At 38.8% G+C, this 24,043-nt stretch overlaps 1 protein-coding gene across 1 annotated transcript in view; it reads right to left on the reverse strand.

Moving 5' to 3' along the window:
* Positions 1–1,026: 1,026 nt before the first annotated feature.
* Positions 1,027–24,043, reverse strand: part of LOC134840656 (U1 small nuclear ribonucleoprotein 70 kDa-like) — a 138,399-nt gene continuing 115,382 nt past the window's right edge. Inside the window, exons 2-11 of the mRNA XM_063856623.1 lie at positions 15,111–15,275; positions 14,904–14,966; positions 14,776–14,836; positions 7,482–7,546; positions 7,347–7,409; positions 6,981–7,059; positions 6,243–6,344; positions 6,001–6,079; positions 5,446–5,679; positions 1,027–1,624 (exon numbers count right to left, since the gene is read on the reverse strand). Of these exons, the coding sequence (XP_063712693.1) occupies positions 1,369–1,624; positions 5,446–5,679; positions 6,001–6,079; positions 6,243–6,344; positions 6,981–7,059; positions 7,347–7,409; positions 7,482–7,546; positions 14,776–14,836; positions 14,904–14,966; positions 15,111–15,254 (1,146 nt within the window). The 5' untranslated portion in view covers positions 15,255–15,275 and the 3' untranslated portion in view covers positions 1,027–1,368. The remainder of the gene's footprint in view (positions 1,625–5,445; positions 5,680–6,000; positions 6,080–6,242; positions 6,345–6,980; positions 7,060–7,346; positions 7,410–7,481; positions 7,547–14,775; positions 14,837–14,903; positions 14,967–15,110; positions 15,276–24,043) is intronic.

The following is a 24,043-nucleotide window of genomic DNA, read 5'->3' on the forward strand; positions in this document are numbered from 1 at the left end:
TAAGTGACGAACGCCAATTATGAGTCTACATAATTGCTAATTGACGCAAGCCAATTATGACGCATTAGCAGTATCAGTCAACTTGAAAAGAAATTTACCAACTAACATACCTCAATTTATAAAGCGTACACATTTTAACTAGTATACGAAAAAGTTCATTAAGAACGTCCGACCCCGCCCAGGTTCGAACCCTCTTTTTTGCTGCTGTTCTCCTTCCCTACCTCTACGCTAAAGAACCATGATACCTCGAAGCTAAAGTGCTATTCGTAATATAAAACTCTGTGTTAATATCCTTAGCATTGGCTTGTATAATGAACGCAAGGAATCTTGTGTTTTGAAAATTTCAACTTTCGAATTTCTAAGAAACAATATATGGCCTTAAAGCTCTTAGAATATCTAGAACAATTTATGATTGCACTTTTTTTAAAAAAAAAGTTAATCCAATTTGAGAAAATTGGAAAAAAAATTATTCCGCTCAAAGATCTGAAAATTAAAATCAATTTTCAAAACTAAAAGTCGATCACGTTTTACACTTTAGATGTTCGAGAGTGGAGTTAGCTTTTCTTTTAACAAAGGAACCGAACTTAAACTCAAACGTCAAACCGTGAAAAATCAAATTTTCAATTTTTTCCTAAGAAAAAACAAAGAAAAAAATCACCATGGCATATGTAAGATATTCATTACGTTCATTACTCTTACAGTGTAGATACCAGGGGAATGAGGATCTAACATAGGCGGTAAAACACAAGCTTTTGAAGCGCTCGCCAAGCTTTTGAAGCTATCTTGCGCCAGTCAGGTAGGTGAAAACTTGCACCCGTATAAAATCGGTTGTTTATCTGTGGTCCCTGTATCACATCGGTTGTTTCTCGAATCAAATTATTTTTAGTACCATCGGAATTTTTCGAAATTTGATTAATCCCGCAACATAACATATTTTGAACTAGTTGACTATTGAAACCTAGCTCACCAGCGTCGGTAAACAATAACGAAGTAATCAGATGTCTTGTTAGATAAACACTCTCAAAAGACGATTGAATCAAATAAACTCACAATGACATAAAAGATACAGACTTTTCAAGAAAAAAATAAAACTAATTAAAAACAGATAATTGATCACGATTCTGATAATCGAAATAACCAACCGCTAACTCTCCACGAAGAATGACGCATATATCAATTTTAATATCATATTTTCCAGACTTTTCGACAATCAGAGTTTCGTATTGATTATCCAAAGAGATTTTCATAGAGATGAGGGTCAATTAATCTGAACAAAAATGCGGGACAAAAAGCATATAAGGTTTAAAAAGTTAGAGTTACTTTTGGGTTTGAGATTGCGCATGCTTCCTATCAAAACTTGCAGATAATTCAGTAGACATAAGGAGGAGCCTCTCCGCCGTTGGGTTCCTGCTTGGCCACTGCTGCTTGACCAATTTCCTCGGCGACTCCGTCGTCGTTTCCGTTGCTCTTGGACGTGGCCGTGCCTCTGTCTCTCTCTTTGTCTTTATCTCCTCTGTCCCTGTCTCTGTCTCGAGACCTCTTGCGCTTCTTCTCTCTGCTGCGACTTCGCTTCCTCTTGCTCTCCTTCTCCTCCTTCTCTCTGTCACGAGACTTGGATCTCTTCCTACAAATTTGAAATTACAACATCCTACTGCTTAACTGCTTGTTTATTAAAAGAGATCAACATTCAAAAAAAATTTCGCTGGTTTTACCAAGCTGACACCAAAAACAGAACTGGAAAACTAGACCAACCGGTTCGGACACGACACTTCTCTATTACACATTTTATTTTTAAAACACTGTGAACAAGTACATAATAAGAACATAGCTAGCCAACAGACGGTTGGAAAAATGAGAATGAGGTCAAGGAAAACACCTATTTGAATTTCTGAGTTTCAAAGTCTCCCTAAATCTCTTGAAATCTTTAGTGATTGACACTTTTGACACAGAGGCGAAGCTTTGCTTCGCACAAACTAGCGAGAATACGCCAAAAAAGCAGCTCTATAAGGTGCAATAAGAAAATTTAGAAATAAGCCTCGAACAAGTAAAAAAAAATCGGATACGTCTGGGATTCAAACCTGCGACCTAGAGATTAAGAGTCTCGCACACTAACCACTCAGCCACCAAACACAAGCAACAAGTAAAGCACAAAACAGATGCTATGCAATTTCCAATACAACAGTGAAATTTTCAAATAAGTGAACACTTTAGGTTCGAAAAAAAAGGTTCGTAATAACACAATAAGCTGACGCTAGTGTAATCAAACATAGTCATCCGAAAGACATGGAAGAGGGCTTGACATATGAAATTAGTGGTGACAGGATCCCATACGAAAGTATTCCATTACAAAATATCCCAATGGGAACAATAGCCCATGCCAATATAGCCCACGTCAATTAAAACATCCCATAGAGGATTAAAAATTAATTTATGATATAGGTTACCAAAGATTGGTGCATATATCTATATCGCAATTAAAAAGAGACTCAATTCAACTGCCTCAATCATTTCGAGACGCCATATAGAGATAGTGCTAATGGTAAAAAGACTCTTTCCAAGGGATTAAAATTGATTTTTCAACCTGCAAATGGAGTCATAATTGAGAAAAATTTTGATAATGAAACACAACGCAAAGATATATCACATAGCACCAATGCAATGAACACCAATATGACAGATTTTATCTACGTTAAAACTCAAGGCAAAGCGTTACTTATCTTGGACCATTATTTCGTTCAATCACGAGCATAGCCATGAGTTTAACCCCGGTCGCGTAGAAGCAAAGCAGCTAGTTAGTCAGTTGAAAGAAACAACAAAATCGCAAAACAATCCTGTAAATAACCAGTTGATAGCGGCTAGCCGAGAGACTGAACGACAATCCGGCAATTCAGCTTTCACTTCCTTCACGTGCAGCCCTGACAAGAACCCTCAATAGGAACAAAACGCAAGAATCACTCGAAGTGATTCCATCGACCGACGTCACTTCAACATTCCCGAAAAATATTTAACTTTTTGACTACATGATAGCGGAAAAGAAGACAATGACGATTCCTTATTCTCGAGGATATGGAAAACTTAAATGCTCCTCGCGCTCATAGCGGTTTGGTTTTGTGATTAAAACATCCCATCGAGAATTAAAAATTAATTTATGATATAGATTACCAAAAATTAGTGCATATATCTATATCGCAATTAAAAAGAGACTCAATTCAACATGCCTCAATCGCGTTCATAGCAAATTTTGGTTTTGTGATTGAACTTTTAAGAAATGTCCGTCTCGATTTTATCAATTGTACACAGTACATATCCAGATTGGCGGCTTTTATCCCCCCTGCATTTACGTTTTGTTGGAGTCCACTTACATCAGTTCTTTCGAAGCCCTGATTAGCCTTATTGGAGTTCATTGACTTCGAAAAGGCTGCCTTGAATGCATTTTCGTTACTATATAAAACCGAAATCAAAGGTTGCTACTTTCATTTATGTCAAAGTTTCCTTCACAAGCTTTCAGAGTTCAGTCTGAAAAAACCTATGAAAACAATGCTAAGCTAGCCTTAACCTTGAAAATGATCACAGCTTAGGCTTCGTTCCTATCTCAGATGTCACATCTGCGTTTACTCTTGTCATAGACGAAATTTGCCAAACTGTCGATCAGTTCGACATTCCAACTGATATCCACGAGAAAAATGATATGCTCGCATCATATTTCCAGAAAACTTATTTTGAAGGAGAAATAAGCGGTCGACAACAGCGTGATCCTTTGTTCATCCAGCTCTATGGAATCATTACGACAAGGCGGCGGCTGGCCTCATTCGAACAACCAATGCAGTTGAAGGCTGGCATAACGGCGCTACGTCGCTTTTACAGGGGAACCAACCCCTCGATTCATACGTTTTTAGAAAAACTCAACTTGATTCTGAAAACAAGAAGTTCAATATTCAGAAAGCAAGCAGCGGTACCACCATTCAAACCCGTAAAAAATACCGAGAACTCAATGAAAAAGTCCGAATGATAACTAAATCCTCCAAAAACTCAGATACAGTAAATTATGTTCAAGTCTGGCTCATTTAACACTCTCCTAGATTTCATTTTGCCAAATTGTCGGCCTAATTTTCTCAAATCGTCATTTTGATGCATTCTAATAAATTTTCCAAAAATCATAAAGTTTTTGGCTTTATAGCCATCGTAGAGGTACCATTTTTTGGGAGGTGATGGAGGCCAATACAACAATAACTTTGCCTTTTCCCTCACCCCGCCCCCCATACTGGATTTGGGGACAAATTTTATCGATTTCGAATTAAAACTTTTGATCCACCGCGAATCGATCGTTTGATCTTTTGACCGAGAGTCATATTCTTTAACCATAGTCATATCTTTATACTTCGATAGTTCAAAAGATTGGTAGATTGAAAACGTGCGTTGAATATTTCACGCTTTGAACTGAATTTGATTCCACGCTCTTTTTCAGAAGTTAGCATTGCTTTGATCAGTTTGTTCAATTCCGGCATCTTGGTTTTAAATCCTTTGATTAATCTATTGCGATGTTTCAATTGGTTCGATTCCTCAGATGGGGTAATTTAATTTACGTGGGCTACTTCGTCCTGGGATATTTTTACTTCTGGGTTATTTTGACTGGGATAACTTCGCCTGGGATAAAAAGGTGAGGGATAATTTGTCATGAAACCGAAATTAGTATCTTGGTGTCTTGCGGTATATTTTTTGTTGCGCTCATTCTCCCAAGTTGAAAGGATGAAGTACCTTTAAAGCCCTTGAAAAATCTATATCGAGAATAATTTCTGAATGATTTTGGTTTTCAGACTATTTTCATCCTCGCCATCATAAGCATTCATATATCACTGTCCATAGATAGCCATACAGTCTCGGATAAGAGCTGGCCAGCGCGTACGCGACGCAGCTGTCTCTTTGGTTATAACAAACCACGTCTCTTGCCACGTTCGCTATGAGTTTGGGCGGTTTCAACAGTATTTTCAGGTCTTCTTTGACCGATTTCTCTCTAACCGGTCTTAACTCCAGCTGCTTGTCGTTTCTATGTGAGGTTTGCTTTTGCGAAGCGAATTGGAAGCGATTCTTGAGGCACTCTGAGCACGTGGCCAATCCACTTCAGGTGACCTTTTCTGACGTTTTGACCAGTACGAGTGATCACTTAAAAGTCGTCTTCTTGGTAAAGTGTTTCATCAAGTCAGTTAGTCAATTGTTCGGGGCCGCAAAATTTGTTATTGCAAAATGTTTATCAATTGAGATAATTATTTTTCAGCCTGTTAACTTTGCCGTATTCAGAAATCGTTTTATTTTGCCGGAGATTTTGGAAGAGTACATTCGAGCAAAAGTCTATCCTACATATAATTTGCGATATATTATGTTCACGGATATTATTGTCCACATTTGCACATGAGCGACTAGTGTTACATAGTTGTATCGACACTTTACCTCTTTCGCTCTCTGCTTCGACTCTTCTCTTTGCCTGTTCTGCTTCTACTATCTTCGCCTCCTCCAGAGCCAGCAGCAGCAACAGTAGCACCTCCCTCTTTCTCCCTCTCCCTCTCTTCCTTCCTCTCCTTGCGGCTGTGTCTGTCTTTGTCTCTATCGCCCCTTTCTTTACTCCTGCTCCTCCTCCGTCTACTCTCACCCGCACTCGATCGGTTGTTGGCCCGACTCACTGACCTAGACACACACACACAAAAAATATATGAAAAAATCAATCAAATATTCTGCTCATCGTCCAATTATTCTGGATTCGAAAAAGAAAACTGTACAGGTCTACCTATGAAAAAAAAATTATTTCAAATTCAGTTTAAGCACCTTAACATTTTTCAACAATTTGTGAGTACAACAAATAATCTATAAGGATTTGAAAGCTTCAAAACTTCATAAATTCCAAACCTATTAAACCACAGGAGGTAGATTGCGCAGGCAGATTCCCAATACAAAAATGGACAAAAAAACAATACCTAGCAACACCGCCTAGCAAGAAGCAGGTTTTACCGTTCTGATTTCTCGTCGTATCCGAGATCTCGCTTCCACTTGGGTAAGAGGGTGCGTCTAGTGTTTCCCAGTCCACCTCCTAAAATACACATGATTTCAAAATGTACTGCTCATATAAATAAAAAAACGTAATCAGTTGCAAAATTAGAGTATCTCCCATATTGAGAGAAGCACGATTTCCTTAAGCGGAGAGTAGCATGTCTGATGTTTCAATTCAGGTGTGTTGTCTGTAGTATACTTACCCAGTCTGCGGGGCAGCCATCCCTCCACTGTCCTTGCACGTTCTACATCAACCAATACGCGCCTACCGTCTATTTTCTTACCATCTGCGTGTTTGTAGGCCGCTTAAAATGCAAAACAAGCCCAAGTCAACAATGAACCAAACTTTCAACAGCCAAGCTTCCATCCTTCCCACTAGAGCAATTTTGCTCATTTTGACGTTATTTTCAACTGATTTCCTTTTTTAGTCTCGACCATCATTAATTGGTGTGGATGTTGCTTATATTTTATGCAATGATGTTTTATGTTCGGCCTAAAGGGTGTTGAGCGTTTGGTTATACAAACCTCGCCACCTTACCCTTATGTGTGTCTGGTTAAAACAAGACTAGGTCCTCGATAGGATAGGCTAGGATGCGACCGACAAGAGAATGATGCCTCAGGTATAGTAGTAGCAGTACACTGCATAATACATCTCCGAGTGAGGAGGAACAACGTCAAATCCCTCAATATCTTTACGCGTCCGCCACCGCGCTCATCTAGAAACATCACGTGCCATAACAGATATCATCGTATCATCCCCCATACTATTAAGCTATTCTATACTGTACTGACACTTGAATTGTTTTCTCCTCTTTTAAATACTTCTCGTCTTACTTATCCATGTTCCTAGTGCCTTGAATACTATACCTGGACCCAAGGCAATTTTCTTGTCGTTTCTACAATCGTCAAAAAATTCAAAACCCTAAGAATATGCAACTTACAGCGCATGTCTCGTTCATGCTCATATTCTATGAATGCGTATCCTCTTGGCTTTCCGTCCAAATCGTGAACTATTTTTATCTAAAACGTCACAAGCGTCACAAAAATCAAAATTTTTGGATGAGGTTTAAAGAAATAAGCTATCAAACAATTAACAATAATCAAGTTTAAAAAATTCTACGATGAGCTTCGAACTTGCAATAATGGTGAAAGGAAACGTGTGTGAGGGTTTCCATTTAAATTCTGATATGAATAAGCAAGCTAGAGAAATTTTGACGCAAAAGAGATTAAAATTTCAAAAATCCACCATGACATCAGCAATTTTACGAGATATATTGAATATGTTGAAGGTGTCTTTGAATAAATACCTTTCTAATGGGTCCGTAATGCTCAAATTCTCTTCTTAGCTTTGATTCGCTTGTGTCAAAATTCTGAAATGTAATCGGAATTAAAATGGAACTAAAGGCCACTTGAATTGATTGATGGGCAAGGGTGTCACTTACAAGTCTTGCAACAAAGAGTGTTTTGAAAGAGTCTGAAGTAGCATCTGTAATCTCAGTCGGATCATCTGCGAGAAAAAGAAACAAATTAGAAAACAGACGCTCATTTTTACATATCAAACTAACCGTTCAATTTGCAAAATGTGTGTTGATCGGCAAATTATTTCAAGTACAATTCGGCCTGTGAATGATCAGGTTTCACATCTCTCGTTTTTGGATCAAACGGTGTTGAAAGTTCCGAATGCGAAATTTTTAAAGACGACTGGCTCATCTTCTATCAGCAAGCATAGCCAACAGACAGTCGGGAAAGAGTCAATGAGCAAAAAGATATCGAAACAGTAAGCTCATAGGCTAAACATATCACCTTATACAAATTTGACTTTCCAACCTTTTATGATTGACAGTTTTTAAAAACTAGTCCAATTTGATAAACATGTATCAGCATACAATTTTTATATTCCGCTGGAAATTAAAACCCACTTTTGAAACTAAAATCTAATTGTTTTTCGAGTCACCGGAACTTCTGTTCTTTGGAATCAAAATTTGGCTTCCTTTCAGCAACTGGATTTGAATTGAACTTAACAAGAAACCAATAATTTTGAAAATCAGTTCGAATAACTTCCAACTGATTTTTGAAAATCATAAAAATGTTGTTATAAGCGCACCCAAAAGTGCTGAAAAAAACGTCCGAAACCCGGAAAATGTCGATAGTTTCTGGTATTTGATTTCGAGGTATACAAAGCAATAATGTCTGTTCCAAATGGTTCCGTTTTTACTATTAAGTTTTTAAAGACCATACTATAAATCAAACAACACGGGACTCGAAATCAATTTTCGAAATCGTTTCCTAAACTTCTAAAACATATTGGAGAAGGTGCGGTACCTGAACCTTTAAGACCTTTCTTTTTTGAAGCATAACTTATCGCTCTCAAATTCTAGATGAATGTTTGAGACCAATTGCCATCGGCAACACGCTCAGATGCATCGCGTTGAAATGAGCGGGAAGCGAGTCCCTCGCAGAGCAACAAAATTATTCTTAAGAAACCTCAAGAGGGAAATGTTACTAACTGAGGAGCTTAAATTGCGACACTCTTGAAATTTGATAGAACGTAATGGCAACCTCCTGCTTGGTTTCCTTAATTTTTGATTGTAGTAATGCGTTTCATTCGCTGAAAAGAACAAATAGATAGAATAACATTTTCGAACAACCAGCACTTGTACAAATATACTCATTGCCCCTACGGTAAAAAAAAAGTTATTTTTCTACGGAAGTGGCACCATTATGTCAAAGGACGAAAGACCCGTTTGCTGGAACAAGTCACACCCTCGTAAAAACCTTGACTCAAAAAAACATTTGTTACTACGATAATAAAAATCTAATCGAGGACTATAAAAAAGAGCCTCGAGACCTTAAAAACGTAGTGCAATTGGATTTAAAAAAATTTGGCTTGAGCCTTAACACAAAAGTGTGAGCTGTTTTTAGGACCCACTCCAAGTGAAATAAAATCATGTCAATATCAGGAAGGCAATATTAGGCTGCCCTAAAATGTAATTTTATCGCAAACAAATGCTTATTGAAAATCAGTTCGATGTTATTAACAAGTTCGATGCAAATTTTTATTTCTACTTTTTATAAAAATGTTTTACCACTTTAAAAAGTGCTTTAGTTTTTGCCAACGAAACCCTTTTTTGCCGAGATATTTTTCGAAATAAAAGCGAAGCGATAGAACATAGAAAAGATTAAAACAGCAAGACACTCAAGAATTATCAAAGAAGACTTGAAAAGTGTAGCGTAGAAAAAAACAACAAGAAGCCAAAAAATGAAAATCAATTTTTTTATGTTTAAATTTATTAAAAACTTTCAAAGATTTCCAAGTGGTGTTGAACTTGAGCATTCAAAAATTTACACTTGGGACCAACGTCTTAACAATCTCAATAGTAATATCGGAATTGTGTAGGAAACAAAACAGGGGGTAAATGATCCGACAACATTACAGCCGACAGCCAATTAACTGAAAATCAACAAAATTTGTTCGGCACAATTTTATTGGAAAAAATTTATGAACCAAAAGTATCCACGAAGACCATACAGTTACTTAAATCAAAGTGATATACACACTTCGTAAACTAAACCCAGAGCTAAATCGAAAGCTAAAAATTCATCGGCAAAAAAGTAATATCGATGTTTTATTCCTATACATACCACCAATCGATCAAAACAAAAGAAAATGATTTTGACAGAAAACATGCTAAAACAAAAGATTGCAAAATTAGCATCGGAACAAACCTTACCAAGAGTTAATAAAACAGGAAAAAAAACCTCAGCACGCCGAAAACCTGAGCACCCCCTTCACGCCGAAAAAATCTCAATATCTTTAATTTTAAAAAATGAGTCCCCTTCCGGGATGCACTAAGGGCCACGATGAACTAAGGGCCACGATGCACTAAGGTCCACAAACTAGACATAAAATAAGACGAAACAGACTATGTCGATAAAAAAAGAAAAATAAATTTAAAAAAAAAACACATTTTAACATGTAGAGATAATACAATTACAACCGATGTACAAAACGAATTTCCGTTCAGCTGGTTTTTTGTAGAAGGCTAAGACACTAAGCAACTACACTGAAATTGTTTGCATTTAAAATTAACAATCTTAAACCTGGCAATTAAGCAGACAAAACATATTCAGACAAATAACAGGCCGTATTGAATCGGTTTTTTAATGGTTTGAGAAAACCGGTCCTCTTCAGATTCGAACTCAGGACATTTGGCTTCCCGACGTATTGGTTACCTCCAGGATGAGTGCGCATGAGGCAGTAAGAAATTTAATTTCGCTATCAGCTAAGATACCACAAGGAACCATTGAGTCCTGTGAAAAAAAGTTGTTAACGGAAAAAATCTAGTACCCGATTGCAGTACTCTTGCTGCAAAAGGTACGATAGAAATTTGAAAATTATTATGTAAGGTAAAAATGTAAAACGGAAATATAACTAATATTTGCAATTCTCCCGACAGCCAAAGGTGGCTTGGGTGTTTCTTCAGCTCTTCTACTTAGCTTGGCTCAGGAGTAGGAGCCAAAGATACCAGCAAAATTATTGGTTGGGAAATCGAGGATGGAACATATAATGATGCAAAAAAAACTTTGTTTAGACTCGTATTATCGGAAAACGAAATCCGAAATGATTGGATGGAACCCATTTTCACAACTAGAACTTAATGATATGAAACCTTCAATGCTTATCAGAACAAGTTCGGATCGCAATGATCATAAAACCAGCAGCTTAGAAATGCTATTGGACTATACGCCTAGAATCGAAAATAAGTTTGAAACGAAGATGCATCTGCGGATACAATATTCCCAAAGATGGATGGCATAGCCTATGTTGTATGAAAAATTCAGGGGCATTCTCTTAACATTCGAATTTGAATGCCCTTACAAAGCAAATTTTCGACTCTATTCACATTTCTTCTATTTTTGACAACTCCACAGGACAGAACAGAAGCGACCAGACGATTTGACGCTCGTCCCATGCGCAGGTTGTAGTCATCTTCTGTCGGATGTAACGGTAGTTGACTCCCTAGCCCCTAGTATAATAAACACAGGCTCGGTTTGTAACCCCGGCGGCCGAGGTGGAAGACCGCAAAACAGACAAAAACAAATTGTTCCACGTAAGCACTGTAGTTTTCACAAGCATAGAATCTCTAATTGACAGTATTAAATATAAAAACTTTTTTCCATGAAATTCTTCATTTGTAAAGCCAAAGGAACGTAAACTCAGCCTATATTAAGTACCTGATAGACCGTAGCATCATATCAGGTCAATCAATTTGAGTTTCTTTGATCTCCGGTTTATTCTCTGCATGTGTTAAATTTCTCAAACTGGTTGACTTGATTTCCAACCATCTGACCCCTTTACTTTTCTTCAAGTTATACTAAACTTTCACATTTAAGAATGTTTTTTTTTTGACTGGGTAAAATGATGACGGACTATTGTACTACTTCGGTTACCATGATAAATTGAGAGCATATGATTCTTAATGCGATAACTGATGCTCTCAACAATTTTGGAAATGGTTTCCGTGCAATACTGTACGATGCAAGACATAAGATCGAGAGACATACGTGCAAGACATACGATCGAGAAAATAATCATGCTACCACATCTATACAGCTGACGAACAGAAGGAGGTAGTGTGCCCTCGTTATAGGGTATGCACCCTCACAGAAACAGTTTTGTATACCGCATACACAAAAGATAGTTAAAGCAGCAGGACTGAAATGGAATGCAAAGGCGTGAATTAAGATGATAAAACTTTCTAAGACACGTAGAAACAAGGGAAAAGTGAGGATACATAGGAAATATAAGATGTTTGCTATAATGTTTATTTCGCAATTGGCGTTGCTTTCTGTGCGTTTCTTCTTTTTTCTCTTAATGCGATAAAAGCTGTTCTGATGATGGTAAAAGCATCTTTTTTATGATGGTCAGTCTCAACGTACGAGTTGTTGGTTTTGGCGAAGAACGTGCTTAGAATTAGTGGGTTAAAACCGTACGTGCTTAGAATTAGTGGGCTAAAGCTACCGTTCTCTATTTCCCGCTCGCGCTCGTTGTACTCAAATTTCTTGCACGTTTTGTTGCTCTTGAGAATCATTTTCAGCGGCTTTTTGAATACAGTGCTGCAATCCGAATGTCGAAGAAAGAACTTTGCGGCGGGCGCCAAAATCTCCGACATGAGACATCATGTGTAGCAACTTTTTCGGAGTATGTGCCTAATTATGGCTGATGCGTTAGCTCAATCACAACGTCTTTATAAACATTTGTAAGCATCTCTGTCTCCAGATTCCTCAGAGCATTGTGCTTCATGGTAACGAAGCCTTCTACCTGGCATATTAAGGCATGGTCGTTGCTATTTTCTTCGCCATAATCACAACTGCGCGCTAGACATTTGACTGGCCATCCTCATCTTAAGCTTATGGCAACGCGAACTCCTCTCCGTTGAAATAAATATCATGATATTTCCATGGTAGCGTGGTTAGCCATGTGTATGTGCCTTTTGTTTGGAGGAGTTCGAGGTGGCGTTTACTTCTATCGTCTATTTTTCCCAGGATATCATCGCAGTCAGCATCAGATCGGAGAATGTTCAACCTTCTAATTTCAGGTCTAGGCGCCATGATTTCTATGAACGGTTCGCCAGATATAGCGTCTTGAAGATCATTTTTCAGATGGGTTGAGTTCTCGTACGGTTGTTAGCATATTTTAGTCGGGTTATAAATGCTCAAGCCTCCAAATCTGACAGGAAGTGCAAGTATATTTCGCTCGACATCTAAGATGATTCCACCAACTAAAATTTGCAGGAATTCCCTGAGTCGTAGTTCAAAAGGTTCCAATATATCATTCAGTTGACCGAGTCCTCTCATCAAAAAGTTCAATCAGTTCTGGAGAACACAGTTATAAACTACGTAACACTAGTGTGTTTCAGATTCCACCATTTTTGATAGCAAGCTGATCTAACCAATCCAAACATCCAATTTGTCATGATTAAATTTTTTGCGTGCTTGGATATTTCCAATTACAGCCCCTAGATGTTTAGATGTTTTTGTCCCCCAGATGTAATGTTGATATTCGACCCGCAAAGATAGCTTAGGCTTTGATGGCACGTTTTTCGGTTTTTGCGATGAGCCAACAGTTTGACGCTTTCAGGAAATATCCATCTTTGGGGCCTAGTTGGTTCAGCTGATCCCACGATCTCTTATCAATTATGAGTTCTCCTGGAGCTGCTGCATCGTCGGCGAATCCTTCTTGGACTAGTTTGTACATTTCGAGTCTGTTCATCAAAGGCTTCATGCCGATAGCATTGAAGGCCATTGCCATATTGTTTGCCTGTGCTGAAGGTGTTCGTTGCATCGATTTGTAGCATGCACTCAGTTGATTCTAATTCAAAGTTTTGATTACAGCGTGAACGGCAGCTTCGAATCCGCACTGTTGACCATTTTTTTTATTAGCCCCCGATCCTGCTCAGTGCAGTACCAACCGTGGGGGAGAGATGTCATCTATTTACCACAATCGGTCCTACCTTGAGGAGGCGGATGACTCTGATACCCCTCCAACCGTGACCGAAGTGCCTATGACCCTCTTGTTGAGAGACGTGTACCTAACCCACTCGCCTCCCTGTTGACCTTGACCATCGCATGTTTAGCTGACGCCTACGGCGTCTCTTACCTTTGCATTGAGAAGTTTGGCAACAGGTTTTCCCGCGACTCTTCGAAGAGTTTCACCAATGACAATCGGACTTATTCGGCCTTTACCATATTTGTCGAAAGCTATCTCACGGCAAGCGGTCAATGCTTCAATTGATTTTGGGTTCGGACTTTCACGGCAGTCTTCAAGCCATATCGGCAACCGTATTGCAAAAGTATTCGCCGGTCCTCTTTCATTTAGCAGAGCATGCCATCTTCCGGAAACTGGCAGCGTCGAGACCACTTGGGCCATGGGATCCTCGAGTTTGCATGGCAGCTTGATGTATTTCTCAATAATCAATTGATTCCAAAACGATGTCATTCACTTCCAGTGGTATACCATGCATTTTCTCCGCCAGATGTGCTTCTCTGCTGTTGGGATGGAGCTCTAGAAGTTTCATGCTGTCGCACGACAGTCTCTCGGATCTAGGACGCCTGTAGATGCGTTTCTTGTAGATGCGTTTCTTGTAGATGCGTTTCGGATCTAGGACGCCTGTAGATGCGTTTCTTCATTGCATTTGAGAGTCTGCCTTCTAAAACAAGCTTGGTGAATGTTCTGCTGGTGTTTGGCCCACTTGTTTTGGTGCTACTGCTGGTGTTTGGGCAACAGTAGCTCTCCTTGGATTGCTAGGGCTTCATTGAACATCAAATCGATGTCTCCTCTCTTCCACCACATTAGGCTTTTCCCCAAGTATTTCACGTGGTCTCTTGCTTTGGACCTTTTGTGAGGTCTCTGCATCATTTGCATTATGAAGACATGGAACATTTTGATAGCGTGATCATGAAGTAACGTACTTTTCGTGAAAACGTACTGTTCGGCATCATTAGCATTATGCACACGTGGAACATTTTGATAGAGTGATCTTGAAGTAACGTAATTTTCGTGAAAAACTGAAAAACTTTGCGTGTCTAGATGAGTTTGTGTCATCTCCGGGTTTGTGTCAATATTGCGAATTTGAAATAATTTAATAAGCTCGCCACAACAATTAGGCTAAATTTAACAATGTTGATTTTTATGTTTATCACGACTGCGAGTATTGTAAAAGAAATTATACTTACAAAGAGCAGCTTCTAAATATTCCTGTATTCGGATACTGTTCAGCTTTGCTTTTTCGCCTGCCTAAAAAATCAAAGCCATCTTATTTAACGGATTTGGAAAAAAGCAGTGCTCTGGCGCGTGGGCTTACCAGTCGGGCTTTGCGTTCTTCTTTCGTCTCGACTTTAGTTTTAGCAGGAGTATCCTCAGGTGCCTGAAAGATTTTATTAAGATAAGCAGATTACAAAAATCTGAATTCCTTACTTTTTCTTATTGTCAAATAGAAGCTATAGCATCAGGGTTTTATCGTCTATACTAAAAAAAATCTGTGTTTAATAAACATCAAGAAGATTTCGACCTCGAACAAATTCACAAGTTGAGCTATTCCTCCTTGATGCTCTCTCTTTTTCTCATGAGGCAGTTTGGCAATTGGAGCAAGGAAAGGGATTGGTTCCCTGGGCGTGAAAAGAGCCAACAAATTTGGAGGTAAACAGTACGTCATTGATAAAAACACATGTAAACTGAAAAGGCAAACAGGTATCATCATGATATTCGCAAAGACATATTTCTTGGAGGATCAATTAAGTTCAAAAGTATCATAGTAACCGAGGTTACAGTAATGAGTTCCTTCATCATGTATTCCAGTCAAAATCCTTAAAATTTTTTAGATATGGAAGTGATAATGATAAAAGAAGATGACAAGTGTTTAAGTCCTTTTCAATTAAAATCGATACGGGTTACGTTTCTTCAATAAGAACACGCAACTCGACACGAGATAATATAATATACAAGTGTTACAAGTAAAAAATTTCGTCGAAAGTTATTTTGTCATTTATTGTTCCGAGTCCGCAAGCGGCGTTCGCAATCTGTATTGCCAGGGAGATTCTCTGTTTTAAAAAGCTGCCTGCTCTGGGTTCCTCAGTGCATATGCTTAGGTTCTTACAAAGCTTGCTCAAAAAAACTTGTGCTGGGGCCGGCCGCGCCCTGAATTTCAAAAGCTAGCGGTTGTAAAAGATATCCATCATTTACAAGATCTTTATACTTGTCAATTTTTCGCTCTTCCGCTTCAGCGGCAGCCGTACCAGGGTTACAAACAGACCCGGCATTAATCCTACAAGGAGCTAAGGAGTCTACTACCGTTACATCCCACAAGAGCTGCATACCATCAGCCCATGGAACGAGTCTGGTCGCTTCTGATCGGTCCTGTAGAAGTGTCGTGGTTCTAAAACAGACGGAATGTGAGTAGATGATAGACTCTGTTTTAAAAAGGGCCTTCAGGTTTGAATGCCTAGAGAATCTCCCTGCACTTTTGAGGCAAGAAAGACCATGCCAACCATCTTCGGTAACGTCTTTTCCGCGCACGCATTTATGCCGTTCGCATATTTTTGATCCTAATCGAAGTCCCTTCACATTTCTGAGTTGTTGGTTGGACAGTTTTAACCTTAAATTTTTGCACGGGATGACGTTCAACCATTGGAAGCCAAATCTATCTTGGAACGCGTTGAACCTTTTTACGTCTGTTGGTTCGAGTCGTAAAATCAAGTCTGTAATTTCGCTGTCAAAAATTGGCTCCGTCCAATTTTTATGTCAAAAATTGGCTCCGCCCAATTTTTTTGGATTTCATTTTCCGGAGTCATTTCCATTTTTCCACGGTCAAACTACCGTTTAAGCGCATCATCATAGGTTCCATCCACATGCTACAAACCAAAGATTTCGCTCAAGGCATCTTTTACTCCTACTGCTGAGGCTAAGAAAGCGGGTAAAGCGAGTAGACGAGCGGAAGAAACGCCCAAGCACCTTTGGCTGCCGGGAGAACTGCTTGTAAAAACTGGTTATCATCCATTTTCCTGTTAGTGACCTTGCATAACGAATTTCTTAGTAATTTATCGTAACGTTCCAAAAAATCATTTTTGCAAAAAACAAGGGATCGTACGCAAAAAATATAGAAGTTTTGGCATGCTAAAGCAATTTTTCAGGAGGTAAAAACCATAATGGGCGTCTAGTTTGTCAATGACATCCGAGATTTTTTCAAGCTCCTTAATTTTTTTGTCGAGCAATTCTTTTCGGCAAAGTTCGCCGATTGGAGATCCTAAAATGAGGATTTCTTCTTTTGTTTTTATTTTTATTTTGGGGCATATTTTTCGAAATTGTGTTAAAATTGAATTATACTGTGTACTAGTAGTCGGTCCCAAAAAACAAGGTTCACACTTCTCAGTGTTTAAGCTCAGGCCGTAAATTTGTTCCGATTTCAGAATGTGTTTAAGGTCCCGGAGTACTACCTTATAGTCGTCGGCTAAATTCCCATCATCTAAATACCAGATGTTAATTTTCGACTCCAACTGTTTGACTAGTGTATGAATTGTTTCCGCAAAAAGGGGTGGGGCTTCAGGATCACCTTGCTGAGTTCCGTCTTCTGACATTATGACAGAGTTTCCGTAAAAAAGGTAACTAGGTTTACCATACGCGCAATGGGTGTAATTATACAATTCGGGGCGATTTAAATAAATATGATTCAGCATTGTTTCTCTGTTTAAAGAGTTAAAGGCATTCTTAAAATCTAGTTTTAAAAGAACAGTGCATTTTGGATTGTCGTCGCGTTCAATTAGGTTTCGAAACGAGTGCGCAGCTATTTCTGCTCCTCGTTTGGTACCGCATCCTACCTGTACGTTTCCGAAAAATTTTTGTCGCTCGGAGAGGGCCTTGCTTCCAGCTCATTTAGACGCGATACGTCTCAGCGTTTTGCCTATGGCAATCGGTCTCAACCCTCCGTCTATCTTTATGAGGGCGATAAGCTTTGCGCCAAAAAAGAAAGGTCTTAGTGGTTCGGGTATTTTGCCATCTCCAATGAGGTTTATCAGCTTAGTAAGCGATTTCAGAAAATTAAGTCCTGCACTGTCATTCGACTTACTAACAAGATCTTTAAAAATTTGAGGAACTATTTTATCAGGACCTGCTGCTCATCCGTTTGGAAAGGACATTATCGCTTTGTATAGGTCGAAATCGGTTGCAAAAAAAATATCCAACTTTTCTGGATTTGGAGCTGCAAATTTGGCTCGCTGCGGGTGCTTAGACAACAATTTTCGATAGTTATCAGTTGAAAAAGGAGCATTTTTGTCATCCGAAGCAGCAAGCTCTATTCTTCCCTTCAAATTTCCTTCATCGAGCTTACTACTTATTAACTTTATTCTCTGCTCGAGGCCACTCAGAGGCGGGCTTGAAACTTGGGGATTGGGTTTTGGAAGTGACACGTCATTTGCTTGAGTTTTTTTGTTTATCAAAGAGCACATGCTTGTGGTCTGTTTGCGTCCACTTCTTTTAGGTTGCTCCAAAAAAAACAAGAACGATGTTAAAAAAATTAGCCACTTTGTAACATCTTCTACATTGTAGACGATGTCATTTATTTTGTCCGACAGACTTTCCGCCAAGGGAACACGCGAGTCTTTTGGTACTCTCTTGAGTACTCTGACATTTGAGATGGCTGTATTAACATAATTGTCTAGCACTAAATCATTACCTATTGTTGCTTTATTAACAGAATTTACATCAACGCATAAAGGACACTGAAAAAATTGGGTTTTCTTAGAGTCGCTAAGAGAAATATTTACACAACTGATATGATACCAACTAGAACAACAATCACATCTAATCCAATTTATCAGTCCTGAAGGTTTAAAGCAATCTTTGCTTGTACACTCTTTGTTATTTTTCCTCATCTTGACGCAGCATAAAGGTAAAAAAAGGATTTTGACTGGACCTAGGGGACTGAACTAACCCATGATAAGCGGTTAGTGGGAATTTTACAAATCAGCAAATAAAAAAAAGACAACTAAATTAATTTAAAATTTAAATTCGAATTATAAAAATCAAAAACAAGGAACAATCTCACCCGAGCTCAATAGGTCCAGCGGCGCACCACCAGGATCCTCAAGCCAGTTCCTTTTCTGCACTGCCCGTCACTGCCCATCAATTAAGAGGGCCCGTCACACTGTTAGCCTAATTTTTGTGATAATAAATAGTTTCAGATAAAATTGATATACTGGGACAGCCGTCGTGGTCCCCTGCAAATTACTTTGACTGGATTGTTTTACCGCTCGTGGACACTACTAAGGACTGAAACTTCTAGGGCAAATGAGGATAGGAAAAGGTACGAGGAGATACTAATGAAAGCAAGATCACTGGTGCAAAAAGAAATTGACGAACAGTGGTGGGCATCCATTTTCCGCTTCCTGAGGCGTCAAGTTGAGGCAAGCTTAATGACAACATCAGAAAACCATAGAAAAAAGTTAGAAAAACTGTCCGAGAGACAAAATAAACCTCTTGGGGGGAGAAATGAGCAATCAGATAAGGTACTTGATAACATTAACATTTAACTGCCTGAATGGGTATATGAAGTGCTATCAATGGGCCCGAAGCATCCGATTAGAGAAAAATTTAACGTAACACTTTTTGGCGGATATCGACATTTTCCTCTCACAATTGAAAAATCAAAAAACATCCGGTGAAACGTTATGTGAAATAGAAGGCATATGCAAAAAGGCATATGCAAAAAACGTAAGGCAAACACCAAGAGACAAAGCCGTTGAAAAAACGAGAAAATATCTCAAAGACAATGTGTTGCTGGCTGTGCCTTTTGATAAGGGGTTGGTTTTTGCATAATGAGGAAACAAACGTATGAATCAAAGCTGGAATCCTGGTTGCAATCTGCTCAATTTGTGAAAAAAGATGCCACCACTGATAAGGTTATACTGAAAATTGAGAAGGAACTTAACAAAGAATTACTAGCCATGAACAAAAGAGACGAGATAAGTGATCAGTAATATTCTAAGATGAGGTCAACAGGGGGGCAACCGGCCCGTTTGTACGGCTTAGCTAAGGTACACAAGGTTGAGACACCCCTACGACCAGTACTATCACTTCCAGGCAGCTCGTATGAGAATCTTAACAAAAATTTTTTGACAACATCGATGGAGCAAATATAGAAACCAATACTGATGAGGCTAGAGAAACAATTGAAAACATTGATCTAGATCCGGATGAAACCATAATATCTCTTGATGTGAAAAGTTTGTACACCAACGTTCCCCTGAAGGAGGCAATCGAAATTGCTTTACAGAAACTGTACAGCCAAGAGTCTCCTCCTAAAATTCAAAGAGCCACCATGAAAAGGCTTTTGAATATGGCGGTCAGCAAAGTATGTTTCAAGTGTAATGATTCATGGTATGTACAAGTTGATGGTTTAGCAATGGGAGCGTCCCTCGCTGTAATTCTGGCAAACTTACGGCTGAAAGAGTACGAGTTTGCTCAAAGACAAGAAATACCGGTGGGAACGGAGGAACAGCAAATTAATGACAAAAACGGCTTGTGCGCATGTTGCAGCAGTAGAGTCACATATAGATCAAAGGTGGTTGAATGCGAGAGCTGTCGAAACTGGTATCATCTAAATTGCGGAAAAATATCCGATGACGTATACGCATCAATAACCGAGATAGTCTGGTACTGTGAAGGCTGCTGCCGAGCTAAGAACAAGGAGAAGGTTATTTCCCAGGTGAAATTGTTCCTCAGGTATGTGGATGACATTGTTAGAACAGTCAGAGGGGAGCCGAGTTGTCTTCTCGATGCCGCCAATTCTCTTCATCCAAATTTGCAGTTCACTCTAGAGAAAACCTATTCGGAGGGTAATTTGCCGTTCCTGGTTTTGAACATAAATGTATCGCAGGGTAGGCGTGTAACTTGCAGTTGGTATCAAAAACCAACAGATACAGTGACTATACTAAACTAAAGAAGCTGCGCCCCAACTCAGTATAAGCGTAGTGTTATTCAAGGCACTGTACACAGTGTTTTTATGAGATCATCTAGCTGGCAGCAATTTGATAAGGCTATGGAAACTAATAGGGCGCAATGGCTGACAAATCAGTACCCTGAAAATTGGTCCGCAAAGGTGGCTTCAGACGCCTTGTGCAAGATCATCGAGATAGTGAGAGGCGTTTGTCAGTTCAATCGCCAAAGGATGTGAAGCCCTCAATGCAGATGGTGCAATATAGAGGTAACCAGAGCCAATATTTTGCTAACAGGTTACAAAAATTAACTAACGTTCAAGTGGTTTTCACCACGAGAAAACTAGAATCATGAAGTCAGCATTTTCTAATGAACTCAAGTCAAGAGTGGTTTATAAACTGTCATGTAGTGGATGCACTTCCACCTATGTCGGACAAAATGTTCGACATTTGACCACTAGAATTGAGGAACATAAGAAAGCAGACTCACCGGTAGGCCTCAACCTTCAGCAATGCCAACTTGAGGGAAATAGCGCAGATCTTAGTTGGGAAATTATAGATAGGTCAAACAACCAAACAAAACTGCTAACACTAGAGGCAATACATATCAGAAAAGGGAAACCGGGCTTGAATACGCGTGATGATTTTAGGAGCAGGGAGTTAACACTGAAAATTTAGTTTCCAAATTTTTTTTGGTTTTTTTTTAAAACGTACATGTCTAAATCGAAATTATGACTCAGAAACTTCCAGACACACTAATTCAAAAATGTTTTATTTATTTGAGAGGTTAAAAGTATTTTAACCTTAATAGTAATTTAGAGGTGAACTGTGATTGGCTAATTTTTTATCATGATGGTTTAGAACCAAATTGTATGTGATTTATTGTAAATAATTTTTGTAAATTGATGTTTTATCGTCATTTAGATTAGTTTTTTGTAAAAACCCTGACGATGCACATAGTTGCGAAAAAGTTTGAAATTTACTTTTAAGCAAAAATTCCTTCACATGATTGTAATTGGAGCAAGCTTCCTCAGAAGGACCCTTGACTACCTACCCTACGATCTAAGGGTAAATTATCGAAGATTCACTTTTGCAAAATCGGGACTAAGCCTCTACCCAAACAACGTGAGTAAATTCAAAAAATTGCAGTAGTTACTTACAAAAGGTTCCCCAAAGTCCAGAGAAATCATTCTCTGGCACGACGTGATAAACAATAGTATCACAAAGCATCCCAAAAACTTTAATACGAAGTGTTCCCCGGAGCAGTTAACTGAAATCATCACGAATTTACAGCATCAAATAGCTGTGATCACATACATTTGTCGAAACGGTACCCCTCACATTTTTGAAAGTTTACGGAAAACGAAACCTCTCATCTTCGACGCGATAAAACAACTTCTTCCTAAAGAAAAACAAAACGACACCAATACAGTTGTTGCCCTCTCTAAACTACATCCCCCTCCGTCTCTTGAGCTGAAGTTGCTCAACAAAGTACTTTCGAAACGTCACAACCTTCGTTCACTAGTACTTCAGCAAAGATCAAAATTCAGAGTACGCGCCACCAAATCAAAGAGAGCAGCAGCAAAGAAAAAACAAGCAGCCCAATCCTCATCGCACTAATTCTGGTGAGTCTGATTTTCTTGAGACTGGTCTCTCCTGAGGTTTTTTATACCTTGTAGTGATAGTTCCAGGAAACATTTGTGTCCTGGGAAATATCTGAGGTTTTATTCCTTGGAGTATCAGTCCAAGGGAATCAAAAAACTCAATAAATCTTATCTAGACTGATCTTCTCCCGAGGTTTTATACCTTTGTACGTCAGTTCTGAGAAGATTTTTGAGCAATATGGGCTCAGAAGATAGACCCAGAAATGCTAGCGTCTCCCAAGCAACTGAGAAATCTTGTAAAACTTGCAAAAAGCCGATCACCAACAAACTTCAAATCTTAATTGCATTGCCTGTGGCGATGATACCCACATGACAAAAACATGCACTGGAATATCTGAAACTGCCATCCTCGGTATTTCGGAGATCAGTCATAACACCCTCCTGCTCTGTAACTGTTGTTTTGGAAACAATAGGAAAGAGTCGATGATCAACGATTTGATGCAAACCCGTCCATCCATTGCCAAAATAAAACTAAATGAAATCACCGAACAATTCTCTACATTTAAAATAGTACACTAAGATAGTACACAATATTTTTTAGAATAAAGCTTAAAGTAGATTTGTTTAAAGTAGGTTTGTTTTGCCGATCAATACGCCGTTTTAAGGTTCGTTCTCTTTTTAGCATGTGAGACGTACTTGGTGTCACCCACGGGGGGTGAGTTGATCTGTGTGATGTAAGCTTGGGTACGTTGTTCTTTATTTTGTCCCATAACCATGCATACCACTGACGCAGGAGCTCATTTACACTACTGTAACAAAACGGTATGAAAGGTTTGTCTTTTATTTTTTATTTATCGTCGTCCAATCGGCTCTGTTAAATTTCAGACTTTCACCTTTGTTTATTTCTTTGATACTGGCTTCCATGTTAATTGTTGCAGAGTAAGCATAATGATCTGAGCATGAAACTTTGTCAATGCTTTATGCGTTTGTTGCTGTTTGGTCCGTATGCCAGTTGAGTATCACTCCAGGGTTGTTTGTTAAAAAAACATCAAGCTGTTTTTTTTGGAGTTGAATAATTGTTCATAGTCAAGTTCAATGAGCTTTTTTAACACTGCTTTTTCATATTCGTCCTATGAGTGCATCATTTTCCAATTTGTGCCTTCATATGAGTGCATCATTTCCAAGCCGCTGAAAATGATACTCAAGAGCAACAAAACGTGCAAGAAATTTGAGTACAACGAGCGCGAGCGGGAAATAGAGAACGGTAGCTTTAGCCCATTAATTCTTTTTTCCAATTTCCACTTTCTTCGTCATATTGGTAAAGGACAAGGTCCCTTAGCCTTAGGTTTTTAGCTGATAGGCCAATTTCTATCATTGTTTGTCTTTTCATAAGAAGTTTGTTCTCAATCAGAAAATCACTTGGGCTGAGCTCTTTTGACACAAAAAGAGTTTTGTCGTAGTTTTTCAATTTTTCCAGGGACATTAGTATCAGTCGTTTTCGCCACTCTTTTGTTATAATTACGACTACTGTGCGTGGCCTTTTTCCTTATTCATATTTTCCTAAACGATTTAAATCTGTGATTTTTGCTTCAACTGTTAAGAACGCAAACAATTTTTTCACCTCCTACAAGTCGTATTCGTGTCTATCTCTTGAATTTTTTGAGTACAGTTCAAGCAGTCCTCTTATGCGGATTTTGTTATAGCTTGATTCTGGTTTGTTTAAGGCATGTTGCTTTGGCTCATTTCTGTTTTGTGGTTTTTTGTTTGTTTCATCTATCTTTTGCTTAAGTGAATCTATCTCTTGTTTAAATGTAGAGAATTGTTCGGTGATTTCATTTAGTTTTATTCTGGCAATGGATGGACGGGTTTGCATCAAATCGTTGATCATCGACTCTTTCCTTATGTTTCCAAAA

This window comes from Symsagittifera roscoffensis, chromosome 2, assembly GCF_963678635.1.
Source record: "Symsagittifera roscoffensis chromosome 2, txSymRosc1.1, whole genome shotgun sequence".
NCBI classification, from domain to species: domain Eukaryota; kingdom Metazoa; phylum Xenacoelomorpha; order Acoela; family Convolutidae; genus Symsagittifera; species Symsagittifera roscoffensis.